This window comes from Dicentrarchus labrax, unplaced genomic scaffold (genome assembly GCF_905237075.1).
Source record: "Dicentrarchus labrax unplaced genomic scaffold, dlabrax2021, whole genome shotgun sequence".
NCBI lineage: Eukaryota > Metazoa > Chordata > Actinopteri > Moronidae > Dicentrarchus > Dicentrarchus labrax.
This window is the reverse complement of record NW_026136709.1, coordinates 21,761,800-21,787,867: the sequence shown is the minus strand read 5'-3', so window position 1 is coordinate 21,787,867 and position 26,068 is coordinate 21,761,800. Positions and strand designations below refer to the sequence as shown.

The window sequence follows — 26,068 nt, the reverse complement described above, 5'->3', positions numbered from 1 at the left end:
TTCTGTCTGTCTGATTTTAAGTTACAGTGTGTCATCCAATCTATCTTCATACTTGGGAGTCATGAGTGATTCTCTAAATGGTTTCCCTTCAAACGACACAACAAATTGTGTTGGAAGTTGTGTTCAGCTTCACTTCACCTCATTCTAGCAGCGTGTAGAACGAGCCTCTGTTCGATGCCGATACACCTGGAGACACGGCCCAGTGCTCAGGTGTTTATAGCCGCATCCATGAGTGCAGAAGCTCAGACGTAAATTCACTAAATGTAAAACAGGATACCTGATTTTGACAGTACAAGTCAGAGAAAATATTGTTCTTTTGACTTCACTAGAATCATTTAATAACTTTATTTTGCACATAAAATATACAAAGAACTTATAAAATATGATCTTTTGTTATAAATTAAACTGCAGATGAAATAATTTGTTTATTAATTAAATTAATTACTGTAGTTGATTATATATATAATATAAAATGAATTTGTGTTTATGTCATTTTTCATGCAAAACATTTCATTATTCAGCTTCACAAATGTGAAGATTTGCTGCGTTTCCTTTTAATTATTGTAGTAATTTCAATTTAATGTAATTATGATGGAGGAGAGAATAATCAGTAGCAACCAACTACAACAGTAAAGTCCTGTTTTTACAATAATGCACAATGTCATAATAATCTAATGATATCATTTATAATAGTACAACAGTCACAGGTATTTTTCCAGAGTGGTATTAGTACTTTTACTTCTTCTACTTCTCCGTCCTCCACCACTGTCTGAAGCACATTGATGTACGGCAGCTTGAAGCAGAAAGAGGCAGATTTAGTTTAGGAACATGGAGCTAAAAGCAGTTCAATCAATCAACTCACACAGAAAAGTGTATTCACATGTTAAGACAGCACAGAAATATAGTTTCTACATGTTTGCTATCTCGGCTCATCACCTTATCACTGCCTGCAGCACACGCTCGTGCACAGACAGAAGCACTGAAGAGTGATGATAGCACATATCCTCCCCCGGGGACTTAAGTCAGAGCCTGCAGGTGGATGCTGGGGGGGGTGGTGGTGGGGCTAAGTAAAGCAGCGGATCAGCAGCAGTGAAGGTCGCAGTGATTCTTGCAGAGCAATGAAGCGGCGGCACTCGTAGAGCGGAGGGAGAGCTGAGATAGAGAGGATGTGTGGGATAGGTGAAGCAGAGAGTGGGGCGTAGGGCAACTGTCTCGCAGGCTTTGCTCTATTAAGTTGTTATCAGTAATAATAGTAATGATCCTCCACTGCACCCTGCAAAACTGGATCTTATTATTTATCTCTGTGTGTTAATGTTCAGTCTGAATTAAAACCTGCAGACCTTAAAGGCCACTCAAAGCTCCTTTATATCTCTGGAAATCTGTAAATGTAGAAAGAGTGTAAAAAATACTTACATACACATCTGTCTCACACTCCAGTGTCAGTGTGAAGAATGAAGAATGATTAAAGAGTTATATGAAATGGATAACGTGGACCAGATGTTGATCAGCCTGGTTCATATAGAAAGCAAAGTTCTTCACCAAGTATTTTTGAAATGTATGTTTATAGGAATCTCGAGCCCAGAGATCTCTGCAGATCATCATGTCTGTCTCCTGTTTGCTTGGCGCTCGCCGTCTGGCTGCGTTTTCTATCTTTGTCTCATCATTTCTGTTCAGTAGTCTTTAATTGTGTTCTTTAGAAACCTTGTATTTTAGAAAACGTTGTATTGGATAAAGTTATTTTTTCAGCTTTACATTGTGTTTTTGGATATGTTTTACAGTGTGCTGTTGTGGTCATACAGGATAAAGTATAGATTAGGGTTGATGTAGTGGTTAATTCACTCTGGATCCACAGTTTATGAGATCGGCTCAACGTTGAATCCTGCAAAATCCCTCTTTTCTGCTGCCTCCTCTCAGCCTTATGCTATCTAAACTAAATATTAAAAGGCAATCGACCATCCAGTCACACAATTTACACATTCTTACAGTAGATAACAGGTTAATAACAGGTACACTTAATTAATAATCAGTGTATTTGAGTGTGATTACAGCTTCTTAACAGCTGTCTCACTGCCACCGGCTCCAGCTAAATGTTTCCATGTGGTGTTTTCACAACCCGACAACAGCAAACAAACTGTGAGCAGTAAAAGTTTGTGAGCTGTGCACTGACAGCGTTATCCATCTCCTCATCTCCAGTCCAGCAGCCGGACCCCAATCAGCCACGGCCGGAGGGGGCGGAGATGATGCCGGTGCGGGGCGAGGCGCTGGGGGTGGTCACCAACTGGCCCCCGTCCCTGGAGGCTGCGCTGCAACGCTGGGGAACGATCTCCCCAAAAGCCCCTTGCCTCACCAGCCTGGACACGGCAGGGAAGCCCCTCTACGTCCTCACATATGGTAACCAGACGCTGCTGTGGTTCCTTCAGTTGTTTACATTATTTATTTGTTCAGCAGTGAAATAAGCTAATTGAGCGTATTGGTGATCTAACAATTAAAGTTTATTTTTTGGATGTTGGACTCCAAGTTGTTCTGGGTGTTTAAACTGTAAAAAAAAAGAAGAATTACAGCAGATGTTTGTGCAGTTGAGAAACAAAATGAACCTTTTTAGGGGCTTGTACATATATAACAGACATATCAGTCTCTCTCACATAGATACATGTGTGTTCATCATGCACACACATTCACATTAAGTTACAAGGTTGGACTTTGGTCCTGTTCTCTCTGGGACAAACTCCCTGAAACTGAAGTTATTTTATTTTTGTTTTATGTTTAAGTGTTTGAATCTTACTGTTACCGAAATAAAAGCCCCTGAAACAGCATTCAGACCACGATGAGGCACTAAAACTCTCCACGGATTCGAGGTTAACAAGCCCTGTTTTGAGTTAGTAGAACTGTGAAGAAGACCCGCACATACTGGCAGTGGTCGATATGAGTAAGGGTCTGGCTGGGTATCATTTGAAAATGTTCAGTACTGTTGCAAATACCAAGAAGATACAGAAGATTCCCTCTTTTCAACAAAATAACCCCTCAAATGTTTCCATATTTAATTGTGTCTCAATTCAAAGCAGCTGTACAAGAGCTTTGCTTCAATAAAACACAGCCTGAAATGATAAAAAGGAATTAAAATGAGTTAAATAAAGAATGTGAGGATTAAATACAGGTTATCAGTAAACATGGACTGTATGTTTGTATTTTTGAAGCTAATCTATTATCAAACTAAGTGTTGATGGTACACAGGTGTGCAGGGAAATAAAATAATGCGAAAGAACAAGCTGAGTTCCAGCACACTGTCAGCAGGGAATTTTCTTTTTTTAAACATCTTTTCATTTTCCTCTGCACCTGTCCACCAAGAGTGCATTAGACAATAATTACCTTTAAGTATAATCCTTGATAAAAACAAAACGGATTCTCTAGTGACCTCTCCTGACGGCTGAACACTCTTAAATGTCGTCACTTTGGGGAGGTTTTTTTCTTTTATCGACTGTGTGTCCTCAAAATAGAAGTCCAAGAACACACACTCACATCCTGTGATCTCACTCTGTCTCTCTCTCTCTCTCTCTCTCTCTCTCACACCCTCGTATCCTGTGTCCTGCTCCCTGCAGGAAAGCTGTGGTCTCGCAGCATCAAGCTTGCCTACAACATCCTCCACAAACTGGGCAGCAAGCAGGAGCCCATGGTGCGACCGGGTGATCGGGTGAGTCACACTCCTCCACCACCTCACACAGTTTCTGGTGTCTGGTCTTTGTCTCATTTCATTTTGGCCAGTATTGTTCGTAATGACTCAAGCGATGTAAGATCTATATTTATAAAACCTGCCTAATGTTTATTCATGTCGTTGGAGTTTTTTAAATCTATTCAGAAACCCACTTTTCCTACAATCTTTGTCTCCTTCTTTGCATCAGTAAATCTGAGCTTTTATTGTGAACACATTTTAGAGGAGTAGTGTGACATGTTGTATTTGTATTGAGAGAGTGAGATTGATACCACTCTCATGTCTGTACACACAATATGAAGCTATGACCACTCAGATGTTCCCATCACATCTGACCCCAGCTTCTGTCTCCCCTCCCTCTCCCAGGTGGCGTTGGTGTTTCCTAACAACGACCCTGTGGCCTTCATGGTGGCCTTCTACGGCTGTCTGCTGGCTGAGGTGGTCCCTGTTCCTATAGAGGTCCCACTGAGTCGCAAGGTACTTTATAAAACCCACCGAGAGGTTTTTTACATGGAAAAAGTCCCACCCCATTATCTGGCTGTCGGTAGCTTATGTATAGCCATCGCTGCTGCTCTCCAATCCCTCTTTCCTTTAGTTTTCCATTTGACATCATTCCACAGGATTAGTTTCTCCATGGGAGGTCAGGTAATTTAATTTTTTTCAGCACTGCTGTGTAATGTTAATCCTCTCTGCTTTCACCTCGTACGCAGGAGCTGTGAACTCTTGCTGTGTTTCAGTTCAGCTCTGTTTGTGTGGACATCTCAGTGATACTGATGAAACAATGTTTGGGATCTTCTGTCTCAGCTGTTTGCTAGCAGAAAGTATTTCTGAGAAAATAATCCTGTCAGCACAGCAAAAACATGTCAGAAACCCAACAAGTTTGACACGCTAGAAACATGCCCTCCTGCTGCCCTGCCATCACACAGAGAGATTCTGTCATCAATTAGGTTTCAACTGTTGATCTTGGTGCCATCTCCCTCTGGGACCAAACATGTCTGAAGAAAGGGAGTCTCTCAGCCTGTGTCTGAAAAACAAAATTCACATGATACTTTTTATACTTCTAATTGTATTATTTCAGTTTAGCTCAGCTCACTCAAGTTCTAGTTTATGTTTAATTGTGGTTGGCCTGGTGTGTCCGGTACCTTCTTCCCAATCATAGCAAGGAGAGAAGACCGTTATCGGGGTGGTTGGGATCCTTAATGATTAATGATTCAGGCCTTTTTCTGTTCAGGCAAACAAACCATTCTTTGGAGGGCCTTGCAATCTTGTTTGGTGCTGGTCAGAATGCCACCGATGTTGCAGGAGTAGAAATTCTTAAGTACTTAAAGCTGTCCTCCCTCTTCACTGAGGACCTGTTGATATTGGGGGGGTATATTTACTCCCCTGCTTCTTCCACGATCAGCTCCTTAGTCTTGCTGACATTCAGGAGGAGGTTGTTGTCCTGACACCAGCGGGTCAGGCCCTCTGCTTTCTTCAGATTGTCCTTTTCATTTTTATCAGTGACCACAGCAAACCTGACGATATCCACGCACCCTCAGCACCTGGGGTCTGCCCGGAAGGGAAGTCAAGGATCCACCTGCACAATGAGCTGTTTAATCCCGGGTCGTTGAGCTTTGTGTCGAGCCCGGGGAGAACTATGCTGTTAAACTCTGTAGTCGATGAGCAGCAATCTCACATAGCTCCCTTTCTTGTCCAGGTGAGATAGGGTGGTGTGGACGTTCTGTGCTATGGCGCCTGCCGTTGATCGGTTGGGTTCGGTAAGCAAACTGTAGTGGGTCCAGTGAGCTGGGTAGTGAGGAGCAGAACTCAAAGCAGTCCATCAGTAGAGAGGTGAGTGCCACTGGGCGATAGTCATTCAGGCAGGCTGCTCTTGTTTTCTTAGACGCAGGAATGATTATGGGTTTCTGGAACATGGACCCTCGATGAGACGCGGCTGCGTGTCTCTGCAGCACTGTCTGCATAGGGTCGGCATGGTTACACACTGATTATTGCTGCAGCAGAAAATGTCTTTTGCTGCACGTTGCTGCACCTCTCTTGAACCCCTTCCCCCATCCTGCATTTGTGCTGCAAGATTTTCCATAAAATTTCAGTTTTGGCTGGAAACAGCAGCAGCAGTGCAGCAAACACCACTTCAGCTGTGCTGTGTGTGAACATATGTGCTTGAAGAAGTAGATTAAACACTATTTTAATTCATTTATTGAAAGCAAGAATCTTAAGAAGAGTATTATTATATTTTCACACGGCGGTAACCGACTGCTCTCCCCCCCACACACCCTTTATCGTCCAATAGGATGCCGGCAGTCAGCAGATTGGATTCCTGTTGGGCAGCTGTGGCGTTACCGTGGCGCTGACCAGTGACGCATGCCACAAGGGCCTGCCCAAGAGTGCAACAGGAGAGATCCCACAGTTCAAAGGTGAGAGTGAAAATCATCAATCATCGCTGAGTTGTAAAGGCGTGAGGTTTCTCAGCGGGGGAGGGGTGACCCCCTGTCTCTCTCTGTGCACATAATGAGAACACTAGTAGTAGAGAAGAGTTTAAAGTATTTATAAATACACTGAAACAACAGTAAAGTTAACAACCAGTTTAGACACCTGTTAACAAACTTTAACTTCAGGTGTAAATGTTATTCATAATTTGGGAACTAAATAATTTTCTAGCTGGATAAGGACTGAGATTAACTGAAGTTGTTTGTAAAATGTATGAATAAAAGAGAATCCTGTTGTTCCTTCTTTTTTCTGGTTTGATTAATCACATAAATAACTTTCTTTATCTCTTTCTATCCGCTCGCTGCAGGTTGGCCAAAGTTACTGTGGTTTGTAACGGAGTCCAAGCACCTTTCCAAACCTCCCAGAGACTGGTTCCCTCACATCAAAGATGCAAACAACGACACTGCTTACATAGAGGTGAGTCTAACAGGCTAACTAACACACACAATGATAAAGTGTCATCTTTATTGTGGACTCTCGAACAGAAGCTGGGACCTTAACCTGTCTGTTGATTGGAGCTGACATTCCTCTGGTTGCCTCACCAACCGCTGGGCTGCTGCTCGAGCAAAAGTAAATGTGAAGCAAGATAAAGAAATCTAAGGAACTGAGGCATGAAGCTTTGAGGCATATAACTTCTGATGGATTGGACAATTTGATTTCCATCCCTAATCTACGCTAACGTCTTTAGCACTCGTTAGCAACAGTCAGTTCTTCCACATGGCGTCACAAACACCTGGCATTAAACCCCGTCTGTAGCTCATGCTGTAGCTGCCAGCAGTTCCTCATAGGACACTGATTGATCCGAACCACTGTAGTTGGACACATTGCAACGCTCTCCCGGGATTCTGTCATTGTGCAAGTTCAGCTGCCTCGCAAGGTTAGGTTAAATTGCCTCATTGTCACTTTTTATATCCGTAACTTGCTGAGATTTAAAAACGACCACAATGACTTTCCACGGTTTATTTTAAGAAGACGAAGGCACCAAATGTCTGCTTCTGCTCTGACTTCACCGTCATCCGTCTGTTGTTTCTCTCCTCAGTATAAAACCTGTAAGGACGGCAGCGTGCTGGGAGTCACAGTGACGAGGATCGCTCTGCTCACACACTGCCAGGCTCTCACCCAGTCCTGCAGCTACACCGAGGGTAGGCGCACACGCACACACACACACACACACACACACACACACACACTCGGTTCAGTCTGCAGATCATCATTTTGTCATTTAACTCTTTTCTCTCCCTCTCTGTCTGTCAGCGGAGACCATAGTGAACGTTCTAGACTTTAAGAAGGATGTGGGCCTGTGGCACGGCATCCTGACGGTAAGACCTGCAAACTAGAGGTTAGAGGTCATGACCTTCATTTTCCTGTTTGCTTCCCCTCCTCACCTCTGATATCAGGGGGTGTAATCAATGAGGGCACGTTGACACTCTACAGTAAATGGTCTTTGCAGTGAAAATAAGATTAGTACAAATATTAAACTAATTATATTACTTTTTAAAGCTTTGTAGCTGCTATTTTGGACAAATGAGCGCTTTTAAATATTCAGAAATATATTATATTTTTAAAAAATGGATAACCGATTGAGTTTTAAAGAGTATTAAAGGTTAATATGTCATTGTGTGTGTGTGTGCTGTGCAGAGTGTGATGAACATGATGCACGTGATCAGCGTCCCCTACTCGCTGATGAAGGTCAACCCTCTGTCTTGGATCCAGAAAGTCTGCCAGTACAAAGGTCAGACACACACTCCGCCTGCCACTCAGCTCAGTCAACTCACTACATTCACCTGTCTGTCAAATAGATTAAATGCTAATTTCCTGTCTGTCTGTCTCTATATATGTGTGTGTGTGTGTGTGTGTGTGTGTGTGCGCAGCCAAGGTAGCGTGTGTGAAGTCCAGAGACATGCACTGGGCTCTGGTGGCCCACAAAGACCAGAAGGACATCAACCTGAGCTCGCTGCGCATGCTGCTGGTGGCCGACGGATCAAACCCTTGTAAGGTCACACTCAGCCTCCACAGCAGAGCGCTTTCACTAACCGGGGAGTTTAGAGAAGGTGTATTTGAGATAGAGAATGTCAGGGAAATGGATAAAGTCTCTTGGGAAGTCGGGAAACTGGGTCACTTTACAGGAATAGAGCAGGATGTGTCCGACTACGCACATTTGGTACAATAAATGGTTTTCAACCCAACTGGAGTGGAAAGAAGACTCATATATGTAAAGAAACCAGGAAATTATGTAATTTTCTGGTCCATACTGACAGTCTTGCATGTTTTGGGCCCATTAACTACAAATCGCACGTTGTTTACATTACTGCCGACCACAACAAGTTCTGGTTCCCATGTTCTCGGCTGCCACTGGGTTCAGTTTAATTAAGTATCAACATGCAGACGCGTGAAACTCGCTTGACATTTGTAATCCATCACAGTTTAGTCCGGTGTATTCTTTGACAAATTTGGGTTATTGTCACGTGGTGGTGCAACTGTGAGCAGGGACCGCTTTGAAACCCCCCCGTGGTACCTTTAAGTGTACTGCGACACCAGAGAGTCAGGTGCTAAACAGCTCATTTTTAAATCCAATTATAATGTATTCAACCATTTAATAAAGATAGTCTGCAATAACAGGGAGTTACAGACAAACACATACATCAGTTAACACAAAATATGCCTCTAAATCAGAATTAAACTGAAATTTTTCAGTCGTGTAAAAGATTTAATACTAGAGACAACCTAAATTTCCCTTTAGTTCCATAAAAAATACACACTAACAGTGAGCAGGTGTTCAATATTAGAGTCTCTTCCCTTAAAAAAAGCTGAGCTCATGTTTTCTTCATATTTTTATTCACTGATGGAGACTGTGAGATGCAGCTATTTATTATTTTTATTATTATTATTATTATTATTATTATTATTATATATTAGAATTATTGTACAATACACAAATGAAATGAAGAAGCAGCTCACAGCTGAAAGAAATGAAAAAAACTATGGATGGTGATAAAAACAGATTCAGGAAGATATAAGACAGCAAAATAAGTATTAAATGATTAGAAATAAATCATTTTCTCTTTGGTTTAGTTTAATAAGATTATTAATTTAGGTACCTAACAAAAAAGTACATTGATTTCTTGTATACTAACTGTATATTAAACTCTTTTACTATTAGTATATTGTATAGAAGCACATTAACTCAAGGATCATTCTTAGGTACAATTTTGAGGTACTTATTATTATTTTCATTTTATGCTACTTTCTACTTCTACTCTGCTACATTTCAGTGGGAAATATAGTACTACTTGTATTTCACTACATTAATCTTACTTTTCAAATTCATTTTAAGCTATAAAATACAAAAAAATTACACATTCAATATGAAACTAGTGGTTCCCAACCATTTTGGTTTGTGACCTCTTACAATAAATCAGTGTCTTTTTCTGGCGCGCCACGTTTCAGATGTCTGTAAGTTGTTAGTCGTTCCGCCAAAGAGACATTTCCCCTCTAAACTTCTCACATGGTTTCATTTAAATAACTTTTCAAGGCTCAAAGAGGGAAACATTTCCCAATATTTCACAGAAAGCAAAGATTAGAAAACAATCGAAAAATAGAAATGTGTGTAGCAGATCTTTATTATTACTTCTTTCCTACTTTAATTAATCATTAAAGACTCTTTGGAGGAGCCACAGGTTGGGAAACACTGGCCTAAACTATCTACAGTAACCAGATTGTAGATTTTTACTCTTAAGGGAGTATTTTTACATTTGTATTGTTATTTTTACTTAAAATGCTGCGAGTGCTTATTACACCACTGCCAATGAGATTCAAAAGGTCCCTGCTCATGTGGCACCAGGTTCTAAGGTGCACTGGGGGAAAAAAAAGAAGAAGGTCATCAGTAATGAAGTTATTTTGGATACAACACTCAAAAACAATCAGTACGAAGTGGTTCTTTGAGTGTTTTTGTAATATCACTCAGAGAGCCAGTATATTTGATTAAACACAGCTTTTTATAACCTCGGCTAATGGCTGTTTGATTTCTGTAACAGCGTCAGGAGTTTGTGCGAAAGTAGTTCAAACCCTGGAAACTGACAGTTTGTGACTGTTTCTGTCTCTTAGGGTCCATCTCCTCCTGCGACGCCTTCCTCAACGTCTTTCAGACTAAAGGGCTGAGGGCCGACGTCATCTGTCCCTGCGCCAGCTCCCCCGAGGCCCTGACAGTGGCCATCAGGAGGTACACACACACACAACAACACACACTCTCTACCCTGCTTTAGCTACGCTGATTATGCAAACACGCACGCACACATACACAGAAGCACAAATATGCAAATGGCCTCATACACACACACTCACCTATGCAAACACACTCTAATCACAAATATACAAACTCACGCAATAGAAGAGAAGCCAGCTCTAGTTTATTTCCCTCTGCAGCACACAGCCTTTTATTACAGGAAGGAACAGAAGCTATAATAACCAATCAATCAATCACTGATCAGTACAGACTGCAGCACAGTAAAACACTGGAAACGTTTTCAGTCTGAGAAATAAGTCTTTAAGTCAGCGTGTAATAGGTGATTCTAGTTGTAGTTTACATTGTGGATTCAGTGTTGCAGAGTTTGAATGTTTGATACTGAAGCAGCAATAAAACTGGAGGTTCCTCAGTTCCACCAAAGATCGTACTGGATTTAAAAAACAAGATATTGCTGCAAAGTTCGGGGAAAAAATCCGCTGTGGTTCAGACACAAGCACATAGTTTGAAGCCTGACGAGATGGATTCATGCTCTCGTGATCTTGTAAATCCAGCTGCCTGGCAGGGTTACTAACTAACATACAGTATGCTCACACACTGTATGTGTGTACGGGCTCTGTTTACTGTGTAAAGCCCTGTAATGTAGGTCAATGACAGTATGAACTGTGGGTATTTTTTGCGTTCAGGCCAGTGGAGGACAGCAGCCAGCCGCCGGGTCGAGGCGTCCTGTCCATGCAGGGTCTGACCTACGGGGTCGTCAGGGTCGACACAGAGGAACGTCTCTCAGTGCTCACTGTGCAAGATGTTGGCACCGTCACACCCGGAGGTACGTACGTATGTGTGTGTGTGTGTGTGCGCATATGTAGCCTCAAAAATAAGTCTACATAATAATTAAAATACAGTCACAGTTAGAATAACACAGATAGGATAATAGGAAACAGGTTTTCACTGGTTTAAATGTCTTATTTCATTTGGTTTTTATGTTTTATGTGATAATGATCATTTATATTTGTGTTGATTCTGGCGGCCCTGTGGACAAAAGGGTTTCTACTGTCTTGATTCATTGATTTTAAGGGAATATACTTCTGTATTATACTTAAATACATATATATATGTGTGTGTGTGTGTGTGTGTGTGGAAATCTTGCATCAAAGGCCTGGTCAGATTTGTAATCTTGATTCTTTGGTTAGTTCTTAATTTATATCTAAATTTTGAGTTACATGGCTCCTTGTGTTTAGACAGCATTTAACATTTGAGAACTTTATTTTCATATTAACATGTATTTTATGAAACAAGCCCTCATTAGTTTTGTAAACTGAGGCGTCCTATTGACAATAGTGTTCATAAATTGTGTCACTTAATTGTTAAATGTTCAGATTTAGGTCCGTATACCAGCGTAAGTTAGGATCATTAATGAAGGGCGTGTTCGCTGTATGTTCACGCTGTAGGCATCGACCACCTGTTCTCTCGGGTTCCTCCGAAGAGTTAAACTGTCGGCCTTCAGTCTCGTCATGCACTGAATGGCAAAAAATCCATTAAGTCCATTAAATCGTAAAATGAGTTTTAAGGGTGTGTAAATGTGCAGCCTCTCCCTTTTCATCAATGTCCAATTTTGGGAGCGCCCTCCCTCTCTCTCTTTCTCTCTTTCTCTCTTTCTCTCTCTCTCTCTCTCTGTCTGTCTCTTCATGACCGAAAGAGCTAGTTGAGTAATGCTTTCAAGAGCTTTGAAAAGAAGAAGGAGGCAGGAGAGTTTTCAGTATGGCCGCAATCCATACTAATCACCTGAGTTTGGTCTCCGGGGACAAAGTCACACAGATAGTTTAACAAGGTAATACAGAACATAAAAAAAGCTTTTAGGACACAATATATCATCTGATCAGGCACTAATGAAGGAGACACAGACACCGGGGACATTAGTACTTGGCGGACGCGCCTCAGACCGAATTAAACCGGTTTTTGATCATTTAATTAATTCCAATTAGCGATGAGTCTGCAGATTAAAGTGTCAATTCATTGTTAGATCGATGAAACGATCCGCCCAAAAGATATTCAGAAACGAGAAGCTGGAATCAATGAATTCTTGCTTGATCTGTTTAAAAAATGCTTAAAAGATGAATCGATTATCAGAATTGTTGCTGATCAATGTCTTATAGCTCTTCACTTTACCATGCAATTATTACAGTGTGTTTAACCCCATAACTCGTAGTAGTAGTAGTACACAGCGAACCTAGCATACCATGGACTTAAATTGATGTATTAATACAAAAAAATTATGTTTTAACTATGTATTAACTAATATAAAATAACAGGACTCTTTAATAGTTAATATTTTGAGCATTAAAATTCTTTACAGTATACAACATCAGCTTAGTTAGTGTCACCGTTGCACTAAAACTCTTCTTGTATTTGCTCTTCGCTCATTTTACAACCTTAATTTGCCAAAATGTGTATTTACTACATCTTTGTAAATGTACTTAACATGAGAGGGATTTTTAGTCAGAGAATCACAAAACCTTTCCACAGGTAAATATACTTCTATTAAATGATTATGCATCAGGAACTCTGTATGTTTTCTTCTCCTGGGGAGCGAAATGAATGAATGAAAATAGAGTTCACACATGAGGAAGTGAAGGTCTGTCTCTTATAATCCATAAAGAAGGCGGTAATCTGCAGAAGGAAATGTGTAAACCCTGCTGATCAAACACACAGGCTGCCACAGCTAATCAAACATCACTGTCACACACATTTTCTTCTACGCAACACTCGCTTCCTGACGCTGTCAACTCACACCACCCAGTGTTCACCACAGGAACTACGCCCTCTGTAACATGAGGGGAACTACATTAAAGGAGGGATTCGGTGATCTTTCAGCTCCTCAGTCCTGTAATCAACCCTATTAAACCCCCACAAATACAGAATATTATAGCCAATCTGTTCAATGGGACAATAAAATCCTATTTTTAAGAACCGTCTGGCACCAGTTCCTGTTTTAGAGCTCGTCTGCTTTAGATATTCTCTTCTTAGCCCAGTTCCTCAAGTAACCTGGTTTTGGGTTGACACAGACGTAAGTAGACGTCATAATTGGGTTAGAACAACCTACTTTAGGCTCGTCGGCCGGCTTATTCCCATAAACAGGTGCAGTATAGAGTGGAGGCTGGATCTGGGGGGACCTTGTGATCATCATCACAAGAAAACAGAAAAAAAAGGTGTTAACACTGTGTGTGTGTGTGTGTGTCTCTCTCTCTCTCTCTCTCTGTGTGTGTTTGTCTCTCGCCCTCTCAGGCCTGGCGTGTGTGGTGAAACCAGAAGGCGTCCCTCAGCTCTGTCAGACAGATGAGATCGGTGAGCTCTGTGTCTGCTCCATCGCCACCGGCACCTCCTACTACGGCCTCACCGGCATGACCAAGAACACTTTTGAGGTGTGTACAGTGTGTGTGTGTGTGTGTGTGTGTGTGTGTGTGTGTGTGTGTGTGTGTGTGTGTGTGTGAGAGAGAGACTCTATAAACATTAGGTAATCCATAATAATCTAATGATATCAGATATAATTGTATAGTCGCAGTCACTTTTTCTGGTAATACTTTGACTTAAATACCATTTTCACTGCAGGATTTGTAACAGAGTATTTTTACAGCGTGGTATTTGTACGTTAGCTTAATCTGAATACTTTGATACCACCACTGGATACAGGACACAGGGTGAAACCTACCCGCTGTTCAACTTAATGAAGCTTGGCAAAGATCCACTGATTGTCACTAAATGTCAAAACCAAAACATAGTCCATTTTATATCACAGAAGACCAAGAAACCCAACAAGAAATTCACACTAGAGAAGCTAAAACCAGAGAATTTGGGGCATTTATGTTTAAAGAAATGACTTAAATATTGAATAAAATATCAAAATGGTTGCAGATTGTTTCTTCCTGATGAGTTTTCACCCTCATTTGTACAAAGTTATAGATTTTTGAGCTTATTGTATTCTATTTTATTAGTTAGGTGTTGTGTTATTATTTTCTCTAATTTGGAAAATTGGCAAACAACATTAGAGCTAGTTACAAATTTTGTTTTCACTATAAAATACTCATCATGTCTACAATTGAAATTATATCTTTTATGGTGTAAATCATCTCCGTTCAGGCCGAATATTGTCTCATGTTTCACAGCAGAATCATACTAAACACATTAAATGTGATTTTGTTACTTAAAAAACATAAAATCTGACTTTAAAATGGATGTTTCATTTCTGTTTCTGAGGTCAGAGAAACATTTATTCTAGATTTCTTTAGATTGTTGTTATTAATTAATTATTGAATTGAATTGCTATTAATTATTTATTTAATTATAAATATCTTTTCCTGCTGTTAAATGCTGTATTTTATTTAACTGGAACTTGAACTTGTTGTTAAACCTGCTTGTCATAATATCCACAGCAGCACGTCGACGTCAATATAAAAGTCCTGAGTTAAAAATACTGTGATATCTGATTTTGGCTCCATCATGCAGCTCCACTGCTGGCTGGTTGCCATGGCGACTCTGCGACTGAACGCCTGTGTGTGTGTGTGTGTGTGTGTGTGTGTGTGTTTGCAGGTTTACCCGGTGAGCGCCAGCGGGGGTCTGGTCAGCGAGTACGCCTTCGTGCGGACCGGTCTGCTGGGCTTCATCGGCCCGGGCGGCCTCGTCTTCATCACCGGGAAGATGGACGGGCTCATCATGGTGAGCGGGCGGAGGCACAACGCCGACGACATCGTTGCCACGGCGCTGGCGGTGGAGCCGATGAAGTTTGTCTACAGGGGCAGGTGAGTGGGAGGTGGGAGGAGTCTGGGTGCAGTTTATATATTCGGATGTGGACCACGACACCCAGGGGAACGTTTTTAGAAGTCACACTGAAAGGTTTGAACAGTATTCCCATCGACAGTAGCTGAAAACCAGCCAGATGTACATTTACTGTCACCCTGATAAATGAGCAGCACCCCCACACGTAATAAATCTAATAAAGTAGAGCAATAGTGGATGAATCCAGAAACAGTAATAGAGTGAAGTTTAATTGTGTCCACCGCCGCCGAGGAGGAAATTCATCTTTTAGCTGACAGCGGCTGATGACGTTTTCAAGAGCTATTTAAGGTTCAAGCTCCTGTAGGAAGTCTGAACCACCGCGTTTACAAAGGAAGGATCCGTTCACTCAAACATATTGAGATAAAATTATAGATTTTATATTTTAAAGGTGCCATATGTACGATTCTGAGGCATTTTACTTATGATTTGTATTTATTAATCACTCTTTATTGCTATAGTCTGCTAATATCAAATGGCCGACGCCCGCAGTTGAATTTGAATCGTCTCTCTGTGTGTGGTTTCCATTCTTTCTTTGTTTATGTCTTTATGTCTCATTACTTGCTGCCGCTGGAGTGCTGAGTGTTTGTAGTTGTTTTTGGTGTGTGCTATCCTTCCTTTGTTGTCCACACACACCTGAACCTGCGTTAACATCTTCTTTAAAAGTACATCGGAGTGAGTAGACTCTCTAATATATCTGCAGTGGAGCCTTCATCTGAAAGTGAATGAGCTTCTAACAGACAAACATTCCCCCGTTTTTTAACACAGTCACACACTCTTAATTCATCAGACTTGTTTTTTAGGTTCCCGTTGCTCCTCTCTGATGTGACACCAGACAGTTAAAGAACCCGAGGATCTAAAGGAATCAGATATTTGGGGCTCTTTGTGTCCTCACAAACTGTTGCTGGCACCCTTTTTTCTTGCTGATTACTGATGTCAGCTTTTTCAAACAAAGTTTCACCAGAAAAGAAGTAAAAACTTAGATGCGGGCTCACAGCTTGAGTGTGTAGCGATGTTTCCTGTGTCAGAAGGGTTAAAAATGAACAATGTGGTACCCCTACAGAGACAATCAAATCAATCATTTGAGATGATAAAACCAAAATTTCTGCTAAAGTGGGTTTTTGATGACCCTGTTTTTTATGTTTTTAATGTTACAGCTAAATACTCTTGTTATAATATTCATTATCATCAAGCCTCACCATTAGTGGATAAAGTATTCCAAGCATTATTGTCAGGGTGTTCTTTATGAGACCGTAATGAGACTCTAAAATTCGTCACTTAGACCCAAATTATGAAATCATTTAGTGTTTTCAGCTATTTTCCTGCAGGTTTGACTCTCCTGATGCTGTTAGATAAACCCTTTTACTCCACAGTGGAGGGAGCCGTCGGAGGAGTGATTATTGGGCGTACTGATCGATCTAACATTGAACAGTATGCCCAATGTCAGCCCCAGCCTGTGAGCCAGTATTACGGTCAGTAGGTGAAACTGAAGGCAGGTCTCGGAGCTGCACTGACTCGTGTTTTCCTCCTCCGTCCCTGCAGGATAGCCGTGTTCTCCGTGACGGTGCTGAGGGACGAGAGGATCGTGGTGGTGGCCGAGCAGAGACCCGACTCCACAGAGGAGGACAGCTTCCAGTGGATGAGCCGCGTGCTGCAGGTAGATCGCCTGTCACACGCCGTGGTTGCCGTTATTGCGTCCAGCATGTTAGCAGGTCGACTTTTAAATGCAAACTCTCTCCTAACCAAAGGGAAAGGGGGCAAACCATGTACAACCGTTTCTCTGCTCACACTAACATTGTTAATCAAATCATTTAAATCAGAAATACAGAGAATTGAAACCTGAAATCAAATCAGCAACACTGTCAGTGTGTAAGATGAATTATTGATTATAAATCCCCAAAGTGTAAGTAAACAGTGTGTAATTTTAAATATAAATACAAAAGCTTGTGTACAGTATGTTCTTTGTTTTAGGCATTAATGATTGTATACTTTCAGTCAGCTCTCTCTCTCCATCAAACCTGTTTAACATCATTTATCTCTTGTATTGTTTGTAATATATTGACAAATAGACAAATATTTCTTACATTTCATAATAATTCCTCAATAATTCTCCTCTCTCTCTATCTCTCTCTCTTCTCTCTCTCAGGCCATCGACAGTATCCACGGTGTGGGTGTGTTCTGCCTGGCTCTGGTCCCGGCCAACACTCTGCCCAAGACCCCTCTGGGCGGCATCCACCTGTCAGAGATCAAGCAGCTGTACCTGGAGGGGGGGCTGCACCCCTGCAACGTCCTCATGTGCCCCCACACCTGCGTCACCAACCTGCCCAAACCCCGGCAGAAACAACCAGGTGGGAACTTTGTTGTGTCAGCACATAGAAGTGTTTGTTTGTAACCGGTTTGTGGTGAATTATAGATGGTGATTGTGTGTGTTGCAGAGATCGGACCTGCCTCTGTGATGGTGGGGAATCTGGTGTCAGGGAAGAGGATCGCTCAGGCCAGCGGCAGAGATTTGGGACAGACTGACGACAACGACCAGGTGACACAAACACACACAGATTTGCTTGTTTTTGATGATTAATATATTGTATAAGCAGGTTTTGATAATGGAGGTTTCAGAAAGAAGAATAACTCTTGATGCCTGGCTTTCATGAAACCTTTCAAAATCTCATTGAATAAATCAGGAAATGCAGAAGTTTAGCAGCTAATCTGAAGGTCAAGACGGTTTGGATCAGTCACCGATTGAAAAGTTGACATTTTAGGGAAATTATACAGCAAACAGTCTCGACTTTATCAGTAGTTCAATTGATTTACAATCCTAAACAGACAATAAACTTTCTAAAGAGGCCAATCTCTGTTTCAAGTGCCTAAGGCAGAAAAGGTTTGCTGTGTCAGTAAACTGCTCATAAATTTATTCTTCAGAGACAGTTTGACGCATCGACAAGTCGTTTCTTAACTGCTTTGAAATTTCACTTGTGTCTGTGATATCGATTGAACCACTTTAATGTCATGATAGAAGGCAGAGACTCAGCTGCTGCAGTAAAAAAGAGCCACGCACTATCAGCAGCAATGCTGAATATGACGGATAAAACTTAAGATTTATTTGTTCAAACTCCTTTTTTGTCTGTATAAAAGGCTTTTACTACTTAAGTCTCGTGTGCATTTTTACATGATGTGCTGATGTTAGTAAAAAGTCTCAGTAAAACACATCATTTTATGGCCCCTGTAAACATGCTTGATGCATCTTTATTGTTAGCCACAGTGAATTTAGACCAGAAAGGGCTTTTTAACTTTAAACACCTAAAAAAGTTTTCTGTTTCAGTTTTATTGGCTTTATTTTCAACTTCAAGATGAAATGTGTGAAACTGTGTGCAAGAATTCAAACACACACAACAAATTCTCTTTAAATTCTCTATAAATTCTCTATAAATTCTCTATAAATGTCACCATATGTGGTAAACAAAAACACAACTCAGGCTGATAAAATGTGTTTGTGATAACTTCAGCTCTGATTGTGCTCTTCAGTTCCTGTTCCTGTCGGAGGTTTTGCAGTGGAGAGCTCAGACCACACCAGACCACGTCCTCTACACCCTCCTCAGCTCCCGGGTAACACATCTACACATTATCTGCAATGGACTACAGTTTTATCATGCAGAAGTGATGCCATGGACAAAACTGCTGAAAATGACTTAATAGAAGAAGGTTGTGTCAGTATTTGTGGGTAAAGATGACACAAATCTCTCTCTCCTCCTCCTCCCTATGTTCCCTCCCGCCTCTCCTCTCCTCCAGGGGGCGGTGTCCAGCTCCCTCACCTGCCTGCAGCTCCATAAGAGGGCAGAGCGAGTGGCGGCTCTGCTGATGGAGCGAGGAGGTCTGCAGGAAGGAGACCACGTCGCTCTCGTCTACCCACCGGGTTAGAGACGCAGCACGCTCTTTATTCACAGAACATTTGTACATTCGATAGGACCGATCATTCTCACCTCTCTCCCTCCGCGTGTGTCCTGCAGGTATAGACCTGATTGCAGCTTTCTACGGCAGCCTGTACGCCGGCTGTGTTCCCATCACGGTGCGACCGCCTCACCCTCAGAACATCTCCACCACGCTGCCCACCGTCAAGATGATTGTCGAGGTCGGTTTTTATAAAATGCTGCTTTTTGTTTTTCAATGAATGTTGTTTTTCAGTCTTGACTTCTCTTGTATAGATTCTATTTATCTTTATACTTCTATTATTTACCTCTCTAAATTCATCCGCTGTGTCCTGTGCTGCTGCAGAACCAGACTTTGTCCTCTGGGGATCAATAAAGGCTGATTTTATCCTTTTAAAATTCTAAGACAATTTTACAAATCATTTCACAAACTACTGAACTATGCATGCACAGCCTTTAGGACATAGATAACGATTGTTGATCAAATCTACCCTTTTTTTACTTTCCCTGTCTGCACTGAGAAGTTTTATTGTTTTATTCTGCATTAAAATATAGAAACTTTACGGTGGAAAAGAGGAAAATAATTCATTATTACAATTAAATGATGATACAACGATTAATAACCTTAAGATAATCCCTGTCTCCCTCTGCAGGTCAGTCATTCAGCCTGTGTGATGACCACGGCAGTCATCTGTAAGCTGCTGCGCTCTAAGGAGGCCACGGCCACAGTGGACATCAGGAACTGGCCGCCGGTCCTCGACACTGGTACGGCTGCTTTTCTGCCTCTCAACATGTCTGTGCACGTCCCTGTTGACTGGGTTTACTGGTGGTCACTAAAAATAACAAATGTGAACTTGTGCAGTTGAATGTTTTCCATTTTATGAAGAAAAAACAATCTGTGAATTGTGTGTGTGTGTGTGTGTGTGTGTGTGTGTGTGTGTGTGTGTGTGTGTGTGTCGCAGATGACCTGCCAAAGAAGAAGCCTCCAGCTCTCTATAAGCCCACCAACCCTGACGGTCTGGCCTATCTGGACTTCAGTGTGTCCACAACCGGCATGCTGGCTGGAGTTCAGGTCAGCTCAGCGTTAATCCTCATCACCCGAGCAAAGCGCTTTACAGCCTCTCGTCCCCGTTGCTCGGACAGACTTCCTTCCTTATTTTGTTTATTCGTTGCTTTTTCTATTTTCTTTTTAAATTCCAGAGGGATATTCAGCTGTCAGAGCAGCAACAGTCAACACAATACAGCCCCGTACATACAGGAAACATGAGGAAAATAGCAGAATAAAAGCAAATTAACATCAGATGCATCCATTAGAGCACCTACCGACTGATGCGTGAATTGTGTGACATTTTAAGTGTGAATTTTTTAGGGATTAACTGTCCATCTTTCCACCCTGTTCCTTGTTCGTCTGTGTGTGTGTCTTGTTGTGTCTTTTCTTTCTCTCCCTCCCTCTCTCCAGATGTCCCATAATGCAGTTGGGGCCTTCTGTCGGTCAGTGAAGCTGCAGTGCGAGCTGTACCCGTCCAGAGAAGTGGCCATCTGTCTGGATCCCTACTGCGGCCTCGGCTTTGTCCTCTGGTGTCTCTGCAGGTCGGTGTCTCCACCCACATACACGCCATTAAAAATGTATTTCAGTCATCAATCTTTAAAGTGATAATAATCAGGGTTTGTGTAAAGTATTAAACGACAATGTGAAAGGTGTTACTGACCTCCAGAGATGAATCTGCTGCTCTCCCTCGGCTTTCCGGTGCTTCATAGTGAGTTCCAGCTCATTGTTTGTCTGACCCACAACCTTACTGTTTTGGCACTCAAAGCTCTCGTAGTGTCTTTTTTTGGCTGCAGCTGTTTTCAGTGAGAAAGCTCTAAAAACACGCTGTGCACTACCTGCTCAGCGGGAAAGGCTTTTCTGTTTCAACACGCACAAACCAGCTCCGTAAAAAAGTAGTTCTCCTAGTTTAATGTGGAAGACCTTGACTGCTCTGACCTCAACCCCCGTCCAACACTTTTGGGATGAACTGGAACGCAGACTGTGAGCCAGAACTGATCCCCCCTGACATCAGTGTTGGACCTCATGAATGCTCTCGTGTCCCTGCAGGCAGGGTTCAACATCTGGTGGAAAGACTGAAACCAGAAGAGCTGAGGCTTTAATAGCAGAGCATCAAGTGTGGCATGTTTAAAGGACCAGTGTGTAACATTTAGGAGGATCTATTGGCAGATAATGTCATTTAATATTCATAGATATGTCCTCATTAGTGTGTAATCACATGAAAATAAGAATTATCTACTCCTCTGTAGAGAACAGACAAACCAAACACTGGCTCTTGATTGGGCCTCTTCTTTGTGTCTATATACTTTTGGCCGTATAATTTATCTTCTTTCGCCGACAAAAACAAAATGCAAATTGCGCTGCCGTTATACTTCCCCACAGGGCCTTTTGTTTTATTACAGAAGGTTCGCTACATGTTTCGGTACAAATTATGATTTATGTCAGAAATGTTGTCTGGCGTCCTTTAATAACAAGAACAGAGAATCACTGTCGTAATGTTTATCACTGAATCTCCAATGACTGTAAATCTTCTCACTCCAGTTCCAGTTCTCAGGTCTGCTTGGGTTTAAATCTTCCGCTCATAAATTCTGAACTTGGCGAGAGCAGATTTCTGCTGCCGATTGTCTTCTAAATAAAGCAGTCTGCAAATCACCTTCGGTACGAGGATATCTCATCCTCCTCAATGACTTTAAAGCAACAATAACTCACATTTAAAGGCTGATTGTTACAATAAACGACTGCAGTTTTGGCTCTCAGGTTTCTCTCAATCCGAACTGAGACCAACTGGTTATTTAATTGCAGGTAACCATTAAAAAGACCCTTAAAAAAAGGTGTGTGTTTTTCTGTAGTGTGTATTCTGGCCACCAGTCCATCCTGATTCCCCCGGTGGAGCTGGAGTCCAACCCGGCGCTGTGGCTGCTGGCCGTCAGCCAGCTGAGGGTGCGAGACACCTTCTGCTCCTACAGCGTCATGGAGCTCTGCACCAAAGGACTCGGCCTGCAGACCGAGGCACTCAAGGTCAGCAAGGCACTGATACAACCAACATTTCAGTTCTTATTTCACATATTTAAACCATTTTAAGGCACTTGGATATTTATCTATCCTCCATTTTCACTGCAGGAATCCTCCTGTTATAGTGTCCTTATAGGTCATCCTGTTTGAGTCTGCCATCAGTCTAATTTGTCTGATTCTGTCGCTGTGAATCGTTTCAACCGAAGGAACTTTTCCAGGAACTCTGAGCCCTTGTCTGTGTTTCAGCTGGCACAACCTAAATTTAGTCCCTCTTTGATAGTTTCAGGTGCCAAAATAGTCCGTAGTCCTACTTTCCAATGTCCCAGGAAGTATCGGGGCTGAGTTTGCTGAAAAATAATGAACAAAACTTTAGAATCTGCACAACTTTTGTTATGTTTCACACCTGTATCAGTATTAGGATGAGGAACATCCCTTGTGTGTAATAATGTTAAAAACACAACAGTTATGTTCCAATAATTAGTTTTTAATAAAGAGTGGGAGCGAACAACGAGCGAGTGAACGAGAGAAACAAAACTTAATTTGCTGATCATTATCTACGATTGTTTTGCAAGAAATTGTTGTTTCATTCCAGTTTCTGTCTTCCGTTCCACCTCTGATGCTCCTTTGTATCTATTTATTGCTGTGCATCTATTCAAACATCAGCACCACAGTAAAAACAAAGGAAAGCTCCTCAAATACGTTTTTAATGCATTTACAGTTTTTCAAACGTGGTGGAAACAGGAATACAGGAAAGCAGACTTTTAGTTCCGAGTTAAGTTCTCCTGAGTTGGGTTCTTGTGGCTTCTTATTCCTCCTCTTCGTACGTCAGACTATGTGATGCAGATTGACAGTGTAAAAGAGTTCTAATAGCCAATTATTAATAATGATTAGCATAAATGTCTAATAAAGGAAAGGTTTTTTAATTTTCTGTTTGGAGTTATTGTGGGGAAGGTCTTTCCTGGGAGAAATCTTATAGGACAGGAAGTGATGTGTGTTTGATTGACAGTTGATCTCAGTACGGCTGTCCCTGCCCTCCCTCCAGATACCCCTGTAGGACAGATTACCACTTAATGCCCCCACTGAAGTCCGGTCACCTTCTCAGAGCTGACCAACCAGCTCTGATCTCAGTCACTGTCAGACGGCGGGTTGTCTTGTGGCTGGTGGTCACTTTTCCCAACATGCATCAGTCCAGTTGTACTCAACAGCTGGATGTGAGCAGTCAGATAAACCCACAGACTCTAAGTGACTCCAGCCCTCCTCTGGCTCAGCGGTAATAAACTCACACTCTGTCTCCGTCTCCTCTGCCTGAGGCCACGTCTGAGTGCCGGAGCCACCGACGCTTCTGATTGGTCACCGATGGAAGCTGCAGAGTTAATTTTAGTTATTATCTTTCTTTAAGTCTCCATGGAGACTGAAGGCTGAACGCAGAGTGAAAAGTACAAATGTTTCTTTAGTTAATGGGGCTTTTTTTATTCCACATAAAACACACACACCTTTGTATTTGTCTTCTTGTGAGGACCGTCACTGACTTAAAGCAATAACTTTAACTTCATTCTTAAAGTTCCCCTTCTACTCAAAAATATGTTTTTCTTCTTGTTCCTAGTTTTTAACAGGAGCAGATTACAGTATTTTGACTGCTGTTGTTTTAGATGCAGCACCGTGGACAAGAAAAACATTAAAGTAAAGTAAACAAACGTGAGAGAGAGGTAGGAAGCTACAATCTCACACAAAGACATTTCCTGAAAACTATACGAATATAAACAGGATCAGTTAAACAGAAATAATGAGGGAGAAACACTGTAAAATATAAGCTGTATAAAACACAACTGACCCATCAGCCTCCAAACAGACACGAAGAAGCCTCTCCGTCCTCTCTGTGATGACATTTTCTTTCCCGCCTCGCGTCCAGGCTCGCGGTCTGGATCTGTCCCGGGTTCGTGCCTGCGTGGTGGTGGCAGAGGAGAGGCCCAGGATGTCGCTCACGCACTCCTTCTCTAAGCTCTTCAAAGACCTCGGCCTTCACCCACGATCTGTCAGCACTGCCTTCGGCTGCAGGGTCAACCTGGCCATCTGCCTGCAGGTAAAAACAGATGGAGAAACACTGCAGCTGCTGCGCACTGAACTGTGGGGCAATGAAACACGTCGTCATCAGCCATCATACTGTACTACTCATAAAATGTATAACTTTCATTAAGATTATGTCACTTTAGAACAAAGATAAAGTGCTAATTCACAGCATTTTGATCAATATATAGAGTCATTTTATTTCCATACTGTTTAATCAGCGTTAAGGTTGCTGAGTAGGTTTGTGGCACAGACTGAAATATGTCCACCAGCTGAAACTTGGCATTAAAAATATGGTCAGATATGAGATCTTTGGTTGTTTTCACCTCTGAAGAAACAGCTACAACCAGTGTGGCTCCTTGATATCACTCTCACGCTCACTGTGTCTGTGTCGTGATTGGCTGCAGGGCACTTCAGGGCCGGACCCCACAACTGTGTACGTGGACATGAGAGCGCTGCGACATGACAGGTACCGCAATCTGTCCTGTCAGCTTTTAGTTTTGAGTCATTTTTTCTCCCTCCCTTCGCTGTGTACAGAATCGTGACATTTCCACATTTGTGTGTTTCAGGGTTCGTTTGGTGGAGAGAGGTTCTCCTCACAGTCTGCCATTAATGGAGTCTGGCAAGGTGAGACAAAGACTGAGGTCTAATCTGTGATTGCAGGGTGGGTTAATTCAAAAAATATAAAGTGCCCACATTGTCAAAAAGCCCAAAACTGATACAATTAAACATCCATTTAATTGGATTTCGCTCCCCTGGGACCCGTCTGAGAGGTTTGTTGAACGCTGTGATTTAATGACTTTGTAAGTACAACCTGAGGTGGTTCAAACTCACATTGAAGAAACTTACTCAGATGCTCTAAAATGGCAGCGGATCGAATGACAGAAGATCGGACTATTTCTGCGTCCTCCCACGTTCGGTGAGTCAAACCAGACAGCAGGTTTGAGTCCATGACGAGCCCTCGAACATCCATCCTGCCTGTCTGTGTGCGGATGTGTGGGTGAAGAAGGGATCACATTCATCAGATGGTTGTCTAAAATGTTGCCTTTGTATTGGTAAACATACATCCGATGTATCGTTTAGACCTTAAAACAACCTAAAGTGATGTGAGTGTGTACTGCCACACCCTGAAGTACACTTCTACATCACTGCAGCAAGGTGAGAAGTCAGCAGAAACAAACATTTCAGCCACTAATAGTAGGATTTTTGTCCCGTTATCGCGAGAAAACAAGCTTTTTTTCCCCTTAAATACCGAGATACTCAACTCCTGCTTTAGAAATAACAGCAGAGGAAAAACCGCAACCACTCATCAAATCCTGGCAGATGGTGAAGGAAGAAAATATTCTAACCTGCAGTATAAGACTCGCCCACATTCAGCAGATACAGTCATGTCAGTTTTATTTATAGAGCACTTTTAAAAACAACAAATGTTGGGTGCAGCTCATCGTGTGTTTGCAACTTGTACATTTTGTTTCCGTCGTCATCTGTAACTGAGCAGAACGCAGTCGTCTACGAACTCAACATCTTTTTGTCTTTGTACTATTGTAGAATAAGAGATGAACCGATATACGATGTCACACTAGAGCCAACCAGACTCCATTGACAAAACTAGTAATTTTACCCAGCAGATAATCATAAAGCACTTCAAGGTAGACCGATACGAACTAAAACTCACCAAAAACATCTTTGTTAGTCTTTCCAACAAACACCAAAGCTGGTTTGGTCGAAATAAACCTTAATTCAGTTATATCCCTACAGAGATA

The 26,068-nt window shown here is 41.9% G+C and overlaps 1 protein-coding gene across 2 annotated transcripts in view; it reads left to right on the top strand.

The window, feature by feature from the left end:
* The window catches only part of LOC127369393 (disco-interacting protein 2 homolog C), a 53,927-nt gene that overhangs the window by 21,084 nt on the left and 6,775 nt on the right, over window positions 1-26,068 (top strand). For both annotated transcript variants that reach the window (XM_051410698.1, XM_051410697.1), the window contains 26 exons: window positions 2,194-2,391; window positions 3,597-3,688; window positions 4,073-4,183; window positions 5,997-6,120; window positions 6,501-6,610; window positions 7,233-7,335; window positions 7,448-7,512; window positions 7,832-7,925; window positions 8,065-8,184; window positions 10,298-10,412; window positions 11,120-11,259; window positions 13,716-13,852; window positions 15,018-15,226; window positions 16,803-16,917; window positions 17,407-17,608; window positions 17,696-17,796; window positions 18,783-18,863; window positions 19,047-19,170; window positions 19,265-19,386; window positions 19,837-19,948; window positions 20,146-20,255; window positions 20,643-20,773; window positions 22,079-22,247; window positions 24,151-24,321; window positions 24,713-24,774; window positions 24,875-24,932. In XM_051410698.1, the coding sequence (XP_051266658.1) occupies window positions 2,194-2,391; window positions 3,597-3,688; window positions 4,073-4,183; window positions 5,997-6,120; window positions 6,501-6,610; window positions 7,233-7,335; window positions 7,448-7,512; window positions 7,832-7,925; window positions 8,065-8,184; window positions 10,298-10,412; window positions 11,120-11,259; window positions 13,716-13,852; window positions 15,018-15,226; window positions 16,803-16,917; window positions 17,407-17,608; window positions 17,696-17,796; window positions 18,783-18,863; window positions 19,047-19,170; window positions 19,265-19,386; window positions 19,837-19,948; window positions 20,146-20,255; window positions 20,643-20,773; window positions 22,079-22,247; window positions 24,151-24,321; window positions 24,713-24,774; window positions 24,875-24,932 (3,176 nt within the window). The remainder of the gene's footprint in view (window positions 1-2,193; window positions 2,392-3,596; window positions 3,689-4,072; window positions 4,184-5,996; window positions 6,121-6,500; window positions 6,611-7,232; window positions 7,336-7,447; window positions 7,513-7,831; window positions 7,926-8,064; window positions 8,185-10,297; window positions 10,413-11,119; window positions 11,260-13,715; window positions 13,853-15,017; window positions 15,227-16,802; window positions 16,918-17,406; window positions 17,609-17,695; window positions 17,797-18,782; window positions 18,864-19,046; window positions 19,171-19,264; window positions 19,387-19,836; window positions 19,949-20,145; window positions 20,256-20,642; window positions 20,774-22,078; window positions 22,248-24,150; window positions 24,322-24,712; window positions 24,775-24,874; window positions 24,933-26,068) is intronic.